Genomic DNA, 16,693 nt, shown 5'->3' with positions numbered 1-16,693 from the left:
AAGGAGGAGCAGCCCACATTTTCTCCCAAGGCCAACAGTTCAGATGGAACCAGTGCTTGGAGATGGTGACAAGTTATTAGTCACCATCAAACATAAAGAGTGGATGTGCTAGACAGGCATCCTTCCTTGAACTACGCCAAGCTCAAGTTAAAGATTTACTCCATCAATTCTGTTCAAGATCTTTAAATTTACTACTGTTGGGGCAGGAGGGTAAGGGTGGATTTTAAAAGGAGGAATTATTTGCCCTGGGGGGAAAACCCTGGCATTGCTGATGGCATTTTGCCCTAGAACAAGAAAACATGTCTCATCTAGCCATGACCACAGGGGTAAGGAGAGAGAAGAGAAGGTTAAATGAGAGGCCATTTTTTTGTTTTTAAAGTACAACATGAGATTTTCTGTCTCTCTCTAAAATGCTAATCTACCACTGATTTCTTAGCAGGTTTTCAATCTCAGACATGATGATGGAAGTACAAGTAATAAATTCTGCTTGTGGAATGTTGGACAACCTATAAACATGTTAACAAATTACATTATCTCAGAAGATCAACAATAGGTGGTTGGTTTTTTGGGTTTATTTTTGCTCTGTATTTCAGTCATGATTTATCTATCCCCTGGGCATTTAGTAAACCTGGAAAAGTTGGTTTGGGTTTCTAGCACCTGTTGCCGTGATCCTAAAAGACACAATGATTTTTAGGGCTGTGGATTAATTGTTTAAAATGGAAAATGTGGCCAAAAGCATCTCCTCCATAGCTGATCATATGAGTTAGGGTTACTTATCTTATTCATTTAATAATTTTCTAACTAGTATAATAGTTCTGTACAACCATGTCTCATCCCCCGTTACACCATAAATTCAATGAGGACACTGCAATATTTATCTTTACCTCTCTCATAATAATAGTAACAGCCAACATTTCTATGGTGTTTACCATGTGCCAGATACCATGCTAACTGCTTTAGAAACATGATCTCCTTTGATCCTCACAATAACCCTGGGAGGTAGGTGTTATTATAATCCCTATCTAAATTGCTTTGTATAGAGCAGCCACTTAACAAATTCAACCCAACAAATGTTTATCAACCAATGTTTGCTAAGTTGAACACAACTCATAGATAAAGTTACCCTATCTATATTTTAAATCGTGTAATAATCCTGGGCTCAGAGCTAGTGGCAGGAAGTGGTAATAGTGGTAGGATCAGGAAAGGTAAAAAGGTTGGGAGAGTTTTCAAATTCCCAAGAGAAATACTGCATGATTCTATATTTTTAAGAGCCTATTATGTGCAAATATGTGTCAGATGCTAGGGATACAAAGATGAGGAATGCTGGAGTCCATGCCCTCATGTAATTTACAGCCAAGTAGGGAGATGAGACCTGAGGCAGCCTTAGCAATGGAAAGGATGCTGAGATTGGAGAAAGTGGATGGTCTACATTTGAATCCCAACTCTGTCTCTTCATACCTATGTGACCTTGGGCAAGTCCCCTAACCCCTGTATGCCACAGTTTTCCTATCTGTAAAATAAAGGGGTTGGACTAACTCACCTCCACAGTCTCTTACAGCCCTAACACTAGGAGCCTATGAAATAATCGTGATGCAAGTTAAAAGATTCTTAAGCGTATGAGAGTGGTCAAAATAGCCAGGGAAATCTTCCAGTGGGCTGGCCCCTGCATCTGAATCCAATCATAATCAGCAGGCCGACTCAAGTACCAGTCTGGTGTTACCTTCAGGAAAACTGTTCCATAAATGAGCTAGGAATAAGTTTTCCACAGGTTTATTATTAGGAAAAGTGGCTACTGATAGAAATATAATTATAATGAAAAGGTTTTTTCCCAATGAATAGATTTCTTATCTCTCCCCACAAACATGCAAATTCATGTTTAATTCAAAGTCATTAATCACAATTTTCCTTTTTCTTACCAGGAGATAGTCTTGAAGCCAATTAAAATCATGCAGTTGGCAACCAGTAGCTGTGCTTAAGTACAAAGGAAACACGCTTTTTTTTTTCTTCCCCAAAAGAGAATGAAAAAGGATGATGTCAGGAGGAAGCATTTGGCCAGAGTGCAACAGGAAATGCAGGAGGACCACAAGATTTCAAATGGCCAAGGATCACCATTGGACAAATGCCTTTACTTCCCAGGGGAGGTAAATGAGGCTGAGGGCAGTTAAGCCTAGGGTTACTGAGTAAGTGTATGAGGCAGGATTTGAACTTACCAACTCCAAATCTAGCACTCTCTCTACTATGATACTGAGCTGCCACATTCACAAATGTTTGGTTAATGACTGATGAGGATACCAATATTTGTAGCGATTACCGCATAAGGTTGTTGTGATACTCAAAAGAGATGATGTGTTGCCATGGTAACTCACAAGTGACTAATAAGTAAATAGATGATCAAGTTAAAATAGGAAGTTATAATAGGTTATTAGGGGAAAGAGACATTTATTAATGATAGTAACAATAGCTAGCATTTATATAGCATTACAAGGTTTGCATACTCTTTTTACAAGTATCTCATTTGAGTTTCACAACAATGCTGGTAGGTAGGTGCTATTACTATCCCCATTTTACAGATGAGGAAACTAAGGCACAGGTCAAGTGACTTGCTCCAGGTGACACAACTAGTAAGTGTGTGCGGTGGGTCCAAACTTAAGTCTTCCTGACTCCCAGCCCAAGGCTCTAACCACCACACTACCTAGCTGCCCCTTCTTGTAGGGCATCCCTAGCCTGCTGAGGCCAACATCATGGAGGACAGCCATGCCTCCTCCAAGAAGAATTTTGGTGCCTCTATTAGAGACAGAATATACAGAAATAACAACTATTATGTAAATGGGGTTTTAAGGTTACAAAGTACTTTACAAACAGTATCTCATTTGAGCTTCACAACAGCCCTATGAAGTAGGTACCATAAGGCCATGGCTACAGGACCACAGAGGAGGAAACTGAGATTTGTAACAGATCTGACTCAGGAATATTATGTGTTGGAAAGTGAGCTTGACCTGGAATCATTAGAAATCGGCTCTAATCCAGGCTCTGATGGTAGATTAGTGACTATGAGCAAGTCACTGAACTTCCCTGTGCCTCAGTTCCATTACCTGAAAAAAGTGGGATAACAATCCTCCCACACTCCCTACCTAGCACAGGATTGCTGTGAAAAAAGTGCACTGTACACTCTGAAGCCCCATGTAAGCGTCAGCTATTACTACCAGGCTCTTGGGACAAGCCGAGGGTCATTGCAGGGACACATGCCGGGCACAAGTAGGCCTCAGCATATGGTGGATGATGACTTGTGCTCAAGAAGTGGTATAAGAAAATCAGGAAGCGTTTGGCTAGGGGGAGGCAGGGCAGCCATAGAGGGGGGAGGAGAGATGACCCTATCCAGGAAATGTTCCTAGACCTGGAGGCAGGCATTCAGAGCATCTGACACATCCCCTGGAGAAGACACAGATGAGACTGCAGAGGGTGAGAAGGCAGAGATGGGCTGTCATTTGTACTTCTGGAAGGAACATGGATACTAATTAGACCACAGATCTCTCCAGGCATTATGTTAAAGAGGCCAGTACTGAGGTAGGAAGATGAGTCTAATGGCTCTGCCTCATCTATCTATTGCTCGGGGGAAGAAGGAAGGAATTGAATGAGGGAAGGGGTAGAGAAGAGGCACCCTGATACACAAGCACTGAATTTGGAGTTACGAGGTTCAAATCCCAGCTTGGCCACTTAAACCTCAGTGACCCTGGGGCTGACACTTTATCTCTGAGTCTCAGTTTCCTCATCTGTAAAATGAGAGTGCTGGAATAAATATGAGAGGGCTGGACTAAGACCTCTAGCTCCAGCCCTCAATCTATGATCCAAGGACAAATATTTTGGGACAAAGATGGTGGGACGTTAGCTGTCCCACCTCAGACTGGAGGAGATTCAATTCAGTAGGCCATGTGAATATGAAATTTCTGCCATGTGCCAGGTACTAACTATGGCTATGATAACAAAGGCTGTGCCCTCAAAGAGCTTGCATAGGGTGGTGTACAGATAAGTAAATAGAAACTATCTACAAAGTGAATACAAAGAATGGGGGTGAGGGGTGAGGGGTGAGGCCTGACATGTGGGAACAATGGGAAAGGCCCCTTGCAGAAGGAGACAGCATGTGAGCTCAGCCTTGACAAGAGCCTGAACCAAAAAACATGGCTCCCTCTTTCACCCCATTTCCCACCTGGACCTATCGTAAGGAGGAAAACCAGAAGAACCTAAAGACAAAAAAACCAAACCAAACCAAAAATCTCGACCTGAGTTTTCCAATAAAAACTCAGTTACAGACTAAGAGATACAAACACAGACTAATCCTTTCAAGTCTGTCGCATCAGTTGGTGCCAAGTGCTCAGTCAATGCTCAAGGTCCACATTAAAAAACTAATGAAAACCACGAGCTGAGCAGCCCTCTGGGAAAGCCCCTATAAAAGTGTTTTAAACATGTAATTTTCATCTGATAGTCAGGCGTTTCAAACGGGACTCACTCATTAGCTCTGACACATCTAACGTGGCAAACTATTCCACGGCCTATAAAACGACACCATTATGGGAGTCCAATGGCCCAGGCAGCCTGCGAGGGGGAAGATGCCCAAATCTCCTTAGCAGGTGTGCTAGGAAATGAGAAATGAAAGCACCTAAGGTTCTTGCTCAAGAGCCTTGTCTTGTGAATCCAAGAGGCTGGTTTCTGTTTGTACCTGGTGGCTGCTTTTATTTTAAAAAGCTAGATACTGCAAGTGGCATTCATGGTCCTCTCAGGGATTGTTCAATCAAATTTCACCAAACAAAGGATAATGATGATGACTCCAGAACATTGTGACCAGGATTCTGGTCACTGACTTGTCAGTGAAAGAACTCCAAGGTGAGACCACAAACCTTCCACCCTACAGGATAAACACGCTTTCAATTCAGCTTCACCCTCTGGAACGTTGAAACTAAATGCACTGGGTGACCTCTCTGTCCACTGAAGCGGCCCACTAGAGGCAAGAGAACCGGACCTGAGATTCGGGAGACCTGGGTCTGAATCCTGTCTCTGGCATTTCCCAAGTTTGTGGGCAAGTCATCCTACCACTGGGAAGCTTTGTTTCCTCATCAGTAAAATGGGGGCAATACTTTACTAACGACCTCATTGGGCTGTTGTTGAGTTATCAGTGTAACACATTTGTGCAAATGTTTCTAACCTACCTCTCAGCTTCTTCTGCCAATTCATTTCATTGAAGAGGTCTTCGGATCTCAAGAAAAAGTCATTTATTTTACTCCCTTGCTCATCCCTCTCGGTGGTATAATATATCCGTAGTTTGGACTCCTTGGTAAGGAATTCACATATACTGGGCACAGGGAAGACTATTTGCTCCATTGTACGATCTAACCTGACAATCTGGAAGAGACGCATGAGATCAAAGGATTAATTGAGTATCAGAAAAAGGCATTTATTCCTAACCTTGGCTTAAGCGCTCTAAAAGGCAGAGAGAAAGGGTCCTGAATCTTAAAGGGTTTAATACCTATGGCCATTCTGAGTCCTAGGAGGGTAGAAATAAAGATATTTCTGGATAATCCATAAGATTATTATTTTACAAACCTCAAACCTTCAGACTTGATAACTAGTATTTTATCCTAATGATTTAATTTAATTTAAGGTGTTGCTTTTGCATTCATATTCAAATGAGCCAAAAGTTGAAGGGTTGCATAATACCTGAAGTCAAAGAGTCCTAGAACCTCAGAGATGGAAGAGACTATGGAGTTCAAATTATATCTGAATAACAGACGCTCATCCAGACTTCATCTGGATACTGCAAATGATAGTGAACTCACCACGTTCCAAAGGAATTCATTCCATTTTTGGAAAGTAGTAACAGCTAGGATGTTTACTTTATATCAAGTCAAAAATCTGATCCTGCAACTTCTACCCACCACTCACAGTTCTTTCCCAGGACACAAACCAAGGAAATCTGATGGCCTTCAGATACCTGAAATCAGTTATAACCTCCCGTCACCCAAACAAATTTTTTCTAGGCTAAAAAGCTCTACTTCCTTTAGCACATCCTTATCCATCACTGTTTCTAGTCTTTTCACCATCCCAGTTGCCTCCATCCAGACACTATGCTCTTCAGCATGTATCAATGTCCTTCCTAAAATGTGATATTCAGAACAGTCTAACCAGGGCAAAGTACAAAGAGGCTATCATCAGGCATTATCATCAGGCATTTATAAGGCCAACAACTATGTGCAAGGCCCTGTGCTAGGTGCTGTGGATACAAAGAAAAAAATGAAATAATTCCTGCCCTCGAGGAGCTTGCATTCTACATTCACCTCCTTCATTGAAACTTTACCAATGATCAAATATTTTCAGATAGATAAAGCATTTATTAACTGCTTACTATGTGCCATGGGCTGACTTGGGCTTAATGCTAGTACTATAAATACATGCAACCAAAGAGTTCCTGCCCTCGAAGAGGTCACATTTTAAGAAGGGTTGGGGGGGTAGAAGAGAATACAGAAAGGGAAGACAGAAAGGGAGGATGGAGCACAACTGAGGAGGCGAGGTATGGCGATATCAACCTAGGTAAGATAATGGAAGAAACTCACTTATCAGAGCCCAGGCAGGTGGTTCTAGAGTCAGAGTCCAAGGATACTTTTTAATACCTTAAAATGTTCCTTGCTCTGATCCTTAATACTGGATCAATCAATGTAGTCTAAAATATATTTTCAAATTTAAGCACATATACTTAGAAGTCAGGAGAACAGAATGAATGAAAATGACTGCCCACTTGACCCTCTATAATAACGCTTTCCTTTAACTGGAGTTTCTGTGACAAAGTGGTCCAATGGCAAGAGTACATGTCAGGGGATGATTCTGGCCTCCAACTTTGCCACATTAGCGTCTTGGGCAAGTCCCTTTCTTTATTTGGCATCTTCATTTCTGAAAGGAAGGGGCTGGGCAGGATGATCTGTCTCTAAGGTCCCTTTTAACTCAAACAGTTGAGGACTCTATTGTGTTTAAGGCAATCATCTCAGTCAAGTTCCAGAGAATCAGATCTAATTAAGGCAGCTTTCAGGCACAGGATCATATGATAATGGGTCTAAAGACAATTTGGTAGCCATTTAACACAAGATTGATCTGGCCAGTCAACATAGCTACAAGGGTTTAGTGAAAGAGTCAACAAAATTAGGAAGATGGCCGAGAGATTTAAAATATCACCTAAGGATATTTTTGACCATTGGCTTTGACCATTGGCTGGTTCGAATACTTGCTCCAATAGTGAGAGGGTATTTTTTCTAAGTTCTCTGGGTCAATTCTCTCATGATTAAAGGCTGGCTAATAATTCTCTGACTTGCTAGGGAAGCAGCTGGTTTTTAAAAGACCCCTGAGACAAACGGTACAGTGAGGGAGAGACCACATGGCTAAGATTCAGAAGACCTGGGTTTGATCCTAGCTCTACTATTAACAAGTTGCGTGACCCTGACCTTAGTTTCCTCATTTATGAAAAAGAAAGGGATGGACCATCTGATCTCTAGATCTATTTCTAGCTCAAACAATCTATAGTTTAACAATGGATTTTCAGGTCCCTCTGAAGTCCTTTAATTAAAACCACTTTGAGCTCACCGTACTTTTTTTTTTTTTACCTCAATTTGTGCTGTGTGTTTGGCATAGAATTCTAGAGCTTCATCTCCTTCTACTTGACCTCCAGGTTTCAACATGTTCTGAAGTTCTTTGTTATGCCGAGCCAACTGGAATACAAGAATGGGGGTGGGGGGAAGGAATAGGAGATACCCAATTTCTCTTTATAACAGGAACACACATACTTGTTTCAAATCTTGGTATGAAGAATGCATAATAACCAGCAAAGTTATTAGTAGGAGGGCAAAGGTGATGGTAGACTTGTTATATTCCAACTAGGTGTTATGTACACAAAGTTTATTTTGGGAATCAATCAGAACAGAGTAGAGAACACTTTTGCCCACACTGAATCCTGCTTTGCCCTGGTCTTATTTAGCCAGGCAGAGGAAAGAATTTTCAGTACAACCTCTTGGATCCTCTTCTAATCTAAACATTTTGAAAACTCCCTTGGATGGCTAGATACTGGTAAACAAGGAGGTGGGGGAGAAATGGTGTTAGAGAAATGCCATTTTATAACGGTGGTGACATTGTCTGGCTCCCTGGGGGACATCCATATTTTCAGTTCCATTTAAAAAGCAGAATACTGATTATCTGTTATTCACCTCCAGCGATATGCAAAAAAAGTATTCCCGATGTAAATATGCCTATCATTTAAGGGCTGCCAGCAGCCTGTGCAATGTCATTATCTTATATACTAGGAACAACAAGTAATGCCAATACCTTGGGATAACAAGTCTAATTGGATTACTCAGGTGAAAGGGAAGGGGAAAGTAATTATCCAACAGGCACACTTGTGGGCAATGCTCACCAGAGATGGAGAAAGTGCCTCAGAACAGAACACAGATATGCCAACATTTGGGAAGGCTGTCTTAAAATCAAAACAAACCTGGGAGCACGGTTGGGAAATTGGCTTCCTTGCTGCTGAGGTACAAAGTACTATATGCTGCTAAAACTACTGCAAAGTCAAAAGTCTGAAGGCCAAGGGGCTCCAAAGAGAATCAAGAAATTAGAGTTTCTTTGGATAATTAAGAAATGACCACTTCAGTACTTTTAGAAAACCTTTCAACTCTCTCTAGCTAAAAGATCACTGGGAATAAAGGAAAAAAGAAGGTTTCTTGATGTTAAATATCTTCACAGCCATTTTTAATGAAAGGTAGCTGTAGCCCTTGCAAACAAAGATGCTTAAGAGGTGGTCCATCCTACCTGATGAGCTAAAATGTAGATGTTGTGGCCCACATTCCTGGGAGATGCAGCAACATCCTCACCATTTTCTCCATCCTCAAATTCCACTTCGCCTTGCATGTATGCCTTCTTGATGACTTCTACCTACAGGTCAGGGCAAGAAAATGAAATTTCTGCTTGGAGAAAATGTGGACCTAACTCACACTAATTATAATGGTGAGTAGACCTCTATAGTCTATATTTTAGTCAATTCAATTCAACGAATATTATCAATCAAACTGACCCATTTTCAGATGCCCTAGAGTAAAATAAAGTAAATGTCCATTTTCCCCAGCATGTTAAAGAGTGGATATTTTGGTTAAATGAATATTCTAGCTTATTGAGTCATCATATTTGTCACAGATGTATTATTCATGTTCAAATAATTGGAACACAAAACAAAGTAAAGATGTACTGAATTATTAATCTTTAATGATTCAGAAGACAGAAGTGCCCTGGTGTCATCATTGTAAAAAATACTAATTCTCTACTCAAACACAGAAAACTGGATATAGAACATGGAGAATGGGCTGAATTTCTATTGATACCAGGACACAGCCTGGAAACAGATTTTTAAAAAATCAATTCACATTATCAGCTTATTTATTAGTTAATTCTATTTTTCCATTGTAGTTAGGAGAACATACCCTCCCAAAAGGGTTATGAATACTTGAGTCATCTGGTTACCCGAGTTCTAGATAACTGGGAATTTAATATAAAGGCCATATGTTCCTTATGTACTATATTCCAGGGACTGGCACTCTCTAACCACAAGGGGGCAACTGGCACCCAGGGGCTCACATACCACACTTTCCATTATGCCACTTTCCATTCATGATATGACAAGTCAGGGGACAACTTCCAGGAGTTTATATGGACCTTCTTGTCGGCCCAATGGGAGGCAGGGATGGAACAGGCTCCTCTTGTTAAACTAGCAAATCTTATCTTCTGTGCCTTGCCCTATCCCCTCCAGCTTGTCATTATAAAACCATTTACATAATTCTGGAGAGCACTTCCTTCTGAGGGTTTATGACATTCCACTCAGACCTTAGAGACCAGGGTGATATCAACAGTGGTGGGGTATAACTAAAAAAAATTTAGCCACACTTCCAAAGATACATTTTGGTAAGCATGAAGAATAAAGTTCTGGGGTGTGTCATTAGTGTCTTATCCATGTAGAGTCAGAGGACTTGAGTTTATATCCTGACTCTGCTACTGACTACCTATGTGACCTTGGACAAGTCATTAGCTCCTCTGTGGCCTCAGTTTCTTTGTATGTTAAATGAGTGAGTTGGCCTAGAGGACACCTCTAAGGTATCTTTCAGCTCTAAATCTATTAACTTAATTTTCAATCATAGTTTATTCAGAGATTAGGGCAGGGTGGGGTGGCAGAAGGCACATGCAGGTCAGTGAAGATTCCAAATCAAAATTCTGTCCTCAACTCAGCCCACTGTTTCTGTTTGTTGCTGGTCTCACAGTTTTCTACATTAACTAGGTGAGACCTTTTTCCCCCTTGGAAATCATAGCAAGTAGTTTGCATCATTCTTCAAAATATACTTGTGAACCACATTCTCTTTATAATAAAGATAAGTTATTACTGGCACCGGAGAACTGACGGAGATCACCTGCAGTTACATAAACAGTACTGGCATCAGAAGGCTGAATTTTTCAGCACTCTGCAAGGATACTACTTCATGTAGTCACAGGTCTATATAAGGAAATAGGGAATTACAAAGAAAGTGCTTCTAGAGTAAGACTTAATGAGATAGTTTTTATTTATTCATTCATTTATTTATTTAGTGATTCTGATGGCTTCCCTGAAAGTCCAAGGATCTGGATATTTCTACTTATCCTCTTAATGGAATCTCTGCTTAGTCAAATTCAAATTCAACACTTACAAAGTAAGTAGTATGTACAAAGCACTATGCTAAGGCAGATACAAAGATTGATGAGATAGAATTTGTAATCTAGTAGGGGAGATGAGACACATACACAAATAAATATCGAACCAAATGGAACTATGATGAGTGTTTGAGAGAGGAAGTAAGTGCTATGAGACCTCAAAGGAAGGGTCATGTCTGGATTGGAGATGAAGGGAATCAGAGAAGGCTTCATGGAAAAGGTGGGACTGGAATTGGATCTTAAAAGATGTGTAGGACCTTCAAGGTGCACACCAGCCAAAGGGCCATTAAGAGACTTGAATGGGCATGAACAGGCTGTGCTAGGGAGCCAAAGAGGAGAAGCAGCATAATGGATATCAGCAGAGAAATATACGATCATGAAAGAAGATGGATCAGCCATGCAGCAAAAGCTGGGAACAACTGAGGACCTGTTAGTGGGCACTAGTGATATCCAGAAAATGTTAAGAGTCCTAGAGAAAGGCCCTCAGCGTGCTGAGTGGCTCACCAGAAGGACATTTACATAGAACCACAGGACAGGCAAGCATGAATAGGTTGCCATCGGCATTGGTGGAGGCAGTGCCTATATGGATGAGATCTCGGCTCAATCCAAGCTGGAAGTAAGATCTCAACAGAGAGGGCTTTAAAGGGAATGATCAAAGGTGCAGAGATGGGGAAATGCAAAGCACATTGAGGTGCCAGTGAGCAGGCCACCACTAGGGGTTTACATGATGAGTTAAATCAGTAGGTAGGATGTGCAGCTCGAGCACAACGTGAGCAACGCTTACCAATTCCTTTGGTCTCATGTTGTATAATATCCTTTCAGCATTTTCACTGTCATGCCTGCTTTCCATGATGGCCAGGAGTAATTTAGATGCATTGTTCTAGTTGAAAGAAAAAAAAAGAGAGAAGAAAAAAGTAGGTCAATGGCTGCAGAAAAAGGCCATCCTTAGATCTGCATCCCAGTTCATTGGACAGGCATGATACCTCTTTTGTCACTCCACTGAGATGATACCACGGGCTGAACTTTCTACTACATGGCTGACCTTTGGGTAAAGATCATATTCACCCAGGTCCATGTGACTTCCAGCCCACAGAAACATACAGAGAGTACATACAGGTCAGACCTGGGCCAAGTCTCTGCATAACTTTTTTGCCTCATTTCTCAATACCCTGATATAAAAGCAGTTCTACCTAAGAAGACAATTTTAAAAGTGGATGTGAAGAGGGCATATCCCTGCTACCACACACTGGGACACACCGCTTCTGGAGAACTCAACTACATCCATTTCTGTAGGAGTGGCCTCAAAAGATAATTGACAAAAATTATTCATTTCCTTAAAGTATTGCTCATCAACTCTTCCCAGATTGTGCATAAAATGGGAGGAATCATACCCGTAGCACCATCTCACAGGGTTCCTATATAGGGTTCAAATATGACAATGGTTGAAAAGTATTTTACCAACTTTAAAGCCCTATGTAAATGTCAATCATTGTTATTTGTTATTCTAATCATTAATATTCTAATGATCATCTTACAATCAATATCAACAGGAAAAAGGGGCAGTGGCTGAATCAGGTATTCCAGTGGCTTTAAATCCATTATTTGCCTACATACTAGATCTCTTATGGCTTGGCCCAATTTCAGAGCCTGATCCTGTACTAATTTTCATAACTGGTTTTAGCCTCTTAGAATACAGGACCAAAAGTTGTTCTAGTTCATCAAAGGTCATGCCAATTCAACCTATTTGCTCTCCTGGCAATAGTGACCTTTCCCTTGGGGGAAAATGCCCCCAGTGTTCTCTAATAGGTAAACTTTCTTTGTTATAAGCAAAGCCCACTGAATGCTGACTGGTGGTGCTTCAAATCCTCAATTCATTTTAGCTACTTACAGTTTACACTGTTGATAAAAGGCAAACTGGAGTGTGAGGAGTAATAATCTGCTGCTTAATTCAGGCTAATTTTTTAATACAATTTGTCTAATTAGGAAGACCAAAAAGCAAAAAAAAAAAGTCATTCTAAAATTATATTTTAAAAATTGTCAACTACTGCTTCCAATTATTCTTTTTTAAACACCGAAGGAGAAATAAGCAGGACCTTACCACTCCTAAGGAGTTATCTCAGTGTCAAAACCCTTTACTAATGACCTGTCTTTCCTGTGACATACTTCTGCTGGAGAGGCAGGCCAGTTTCTCTGCCTTGTGTTTCACATGAGTTTCAGGACTGCTTCAGATAATTAAAAAGTCCTGGGAACCAGTGAGGGGAAGACAGGGACAAATTACAACATGCCCTGAATATGGACAAGAATTATAGAGGAAATGTGCCCAAGAGGGATTTTTTTTTTAAATCACTAAGATTAAAAAAAAATGTACATTATAAACATCAAGTTGATTTGCAGGTTCAGTTCTCAGAGACATCAAGACATCCCTGGAACACTTCCCTCTCCCTCAGAAAGTTTTGACAGCTACTAAGTATAATATAGAGACCACTGATCCTTTCTTAGACACCGAAGAGGTGAGGTGGTAATGCCAACACCTTGGAGTCATACCCTCAGTTCTTTGGGACCACTTTGCTATATATTAGGTGACCAAAATATCACTTATATCTTAAGATCTGCTATTTAATGAAAGCCATCTGTGGCAAATCTAGTGAAGCTATTCACAGACTCAAGGGTATATTCCTGGTTATTATGCTATGACTGCCATGATTTTGAGACAACATTTGCTAATTACCCACTGTGTGCTAAGGGTTGTATAAAATGTTTTAAAAAAAATCTATATGACTCAGAGCATGTCTTTGACAACCTGAAGCACCTGCCTCCTCCCCATCCCCCAACAGCCTGATGTATATTACCCCCTCCACTGACCAAGCAAGGGGAAAAATATCAGATACCATCACAAGAACGGAATTTCCATTGTTTTAGATTGATGCTCTCAGAAGCAATGTTTTTAGTTCTAGAATGACATGCAAAATGGGTGTTTTTGCTTTACACCGTAAGGTCACATCATGGGACTAAGCAAGGGGTGTCCAGACAGAAGGTTTTTATTTAGAAGATACGGATGGAAATACTGCATTTTACTTGGAACTCCTATTTTGGTCTCTAATTTAATCTATCCGTTTATTTTCATAGGAGACAACTTCCTAAATTGAGACAGAACACAGCATCTTCCCAGCTCCACTCTTTCACTGTGCATTATAACTTGCCTTCAGCTCTAATACAAGATCCATCCTCTTCTTTCCCAAAGGGTTGATATCATTCAGGATTAAAGCTGTGATTATGTCAATGCCATTGGATTCATGAGTAGCTATGCAGTTCTGAGAACACAAACACACACACACACAAATTATAAATCATATGTAAAAAAGTCAACAAACTAAATTGCTATTTTGACACAATGCTTATTACCACCCCTAACCAAAATGGACTGTCATCATTTCCCCCCAACCCCAATAATGTTTCTGGGGGGAGAGTTGCAAATTTTCCGTGAGAAAGTGGTAAAAAAAAATAAGACAGATGAAAATCTCTAGTTTCAGAATTAACAGTAAACAGTCGAATGATGTACAAAAGAGTCTCAGGAAAGTCCCTTAGTGCTGTAACGATAGAATGGTCATGTCCAACTTCAACAGTTCAGAAAATATACTTTGTTACTGAAACTGATTATTGGTCCTTCCCTTCTATACCTCACCCCCAAAGGTAAGCTTCAATCTCTAATGAGAACTTGCTTTTCATATATGATAGTTTCTCTTAGAGTTTAAAGGAGATACCACACATGGGGAATATGCCTGCTATTCCAATCACAACATATCATGATTAACAATCTGCTACCAAACTACTGATAGACTGCTTTCATGCGCTAGGTTGGCTTTTGCTCTGTTCTGTGCTGTAGAAATGGAATTCTGAAATGATAGTAAAATTCCTTTAGTAGATAGTAGACACATCACTTCCTGATCCCAACCCTATAACACTCTGTTTCACTGCATCTTCATTTTAATTTAAGTATGTCTCAGAAAGTACTCCGGAATGTAAACCCCTTTTCAACTGTTTCTTCCTCATTTTCACATTTAATAAAATATACCTTAATACACAGCAATGAGTTGCCTGGCCCTCGAGTGGTTCCATTCATGTAAACAAACTCCGTGGAATTCAACTCCCTATCCCATCCCACGTCCAGATTTTTGACTGAGTTTTCATTTGGCCACTGAGTAGAACTCTTTATAAAAACTCTTTACTGTTTCTTTTGTAATGGCAATATGGCTGTTGTGGCTAGAATCACATTAATCTCTCAAAGAGACCTGAATACTTAGCACAGGTCAGAATCACACAGATTCCTAAGTCTTATAAGGTACACAAAGCAGTGAGTTACTACCAGGTAAAGAGCATACTGAGCAAAAATTATCAAGGATCCTAACCTAAATCCCAAAGCTCAAGATTGATTCTGGCCATGATTTCTTCCTCAGTAAATTTCAAACTGCAGTAATCTTTTCCTTTTCAGAATTTTGATAGTATTTTAGTTTATACTACACAACTTGACATATGAACTGAAATAATAATAATAATAATAACAATAACAATAATAATAATAATAACTACCATTCAAGTAGCACTTATTCTGTGCCAGGGACTGTGTTAAGTGTTTTACAATTATTATCTATCTCATTTGATTCTTACAACACTGGGAGGTAGGTGCTGTTATTATCCTCATTTTATAGATGAGGAAACTGAGGCAACAGTTAAGTGATTTGTCCCACAGCTAGTGTCTGATACCACATTTGAACTCAGTTCTTCCTGACTTCAGATAGGCGCTTTATCCACCGCGCCACCCAGCAGCCTCTTAATCATTCTGTTTCATGGGTTTGGAAGTATCTGTTAGCTCTTCTGTGGGATCTGAAGCATCTCGGGGAAGAGGCCACCTTCTGACAATCACAGCACCAATCATAGGGCTGGGCCCAGCACAGTTAGTTTTAGATTGCTGGTATACTATAAGTTATTCTAATCCGAACAGCACTTATTTTCACTTAAGCTTAGGTAAAGGGTCCTTTTACTAGCAAAGAGTTGGAAAATTTTTACAAAGTAGACTGAATAAGTTTCCAAAGCCTCAGGCTGTCAAAATTTCCAGGAGCAATGGGTCACTGATAATATTTCTCAATTCCTGGAAAAAGGCAGGCTATTCCACAAGCCAAAAGAGAGATGCTTGCTGGAGATCTTGCTTGACCTCTGGAGCAAAGCCTGACTCAGGGTCAGTGCTGCTGTTCCTGATTAAAGATGGCCTCGTGTTTCTTCTGAAGATAAACACTAGATTACCTGGTTTTCATGGCACGGTCCCTGACAGTATTCGGTCAGACTTTCCAGGGTCTGGTTGATGAGTGCGACATTCTTCTCATTTATATACAGACCAAGAAGTCCAAGCCCTCCGGTTGTACTCCCACAAATGCAATCCAGAAACTGCAACGTCTCACACACCAAGTTGTAATTGGTCTTATTGTTTTGACAACGAAGAAAGTTCTGGAATTGGACATTTTCAGAGGAATAGAGAGAGTTGGGTTAAGCGGGGGTGGGGGGACAGAGAAAAAAGGTGGAGACAAGGTATTAAAAAAGTTATTTTGGTGCCATTTCATTAGGCTCCCTGAATATGGTGGTGCTCTAGTTTGGACAATCAACAATTATGAACAATGACTCAGCATGGTGCTGAACAGAGAATAAAAATGGGGCCTCCAATAAGCAGCACACTATTGGCAGTGGCTGTTATATAATATGAATAGATTCTAGAAGAGACACTGTTCTATCAAATGAGGGGGAGAGTAGCCTCTGGGAGCACTCACTTCACACTCCTACTGCCTCCTTGTGTTACCTCATTTCCCAGCCCATTTCTTACCCCCTTGTTTGGGCACAGGCACACACACACACACACACACACACACACACACACACACACACACAC

The 16,693-nt window shown here is 40.5% G+C and overlaps 1 protein-coding gene across 3 annotated transcripts in view; it reads right to left on the bottom strand.

Annotated features, from left to right (window-relative positions):
* ITPR1 (inositol 1,4,5-trisphosphate receptor type 1) overlaps positions 1-16,693 on the bottom strand; it is a 394,249-nt gene that overhangs the window by 63,123 nt on the left and 314,433 nt on the right. For all 3 annotated transcript variants that reach the window (XM_027863906.1, XM_027863904.1, XM_027863905.1), the window contains 6 exons: positions 16,057-16,257; positions 13,959-14,069; positions 11,543-11,638; positions 8,839-8,961; positions 7,641-7,745; positions 5,202-5,394 (listed from right to left, as the gene is read on the bottom strand). In XM_027863906.1, the coding sequence (XP_027719707.1) occupies positions 5,202-5,394; positions 7,641-7,745; positions 8,839-8,961; positions 11,543-11,638; positions 13,959-14,069; positions 16,057-16,257 (829 nt within the window). The remainder of the gene's footprint in view (positions 1-5,201; positions 5,395-7,640; positions 7,746-8,838; positions 8,962-11,542; positions 11,639-13,958; positions 14,070-16,056; positions 16,258-16,693) is intronic.

This window comes from Vombatus ursinus, unplaced genomic scaffold (genome assembly GCF_900497805.2).
Source record: "Vombatus ursinus unplaced genomic scaffold, bare-nosed wombat genome assembly UNPS02014773.1, whole genome shotgun sequence".
Classification (NCBI taxonomy): Eukaryota; Metazoa; Chordata; class Mammalia; order Diprotodontia; family Vombatidae; genus Vombatus; species Vombatus ursinus.
Note: the sequence above shows the minus strand (reverse complement) of the source record. Positions and strands in the feature narration are given on the sequence as shown.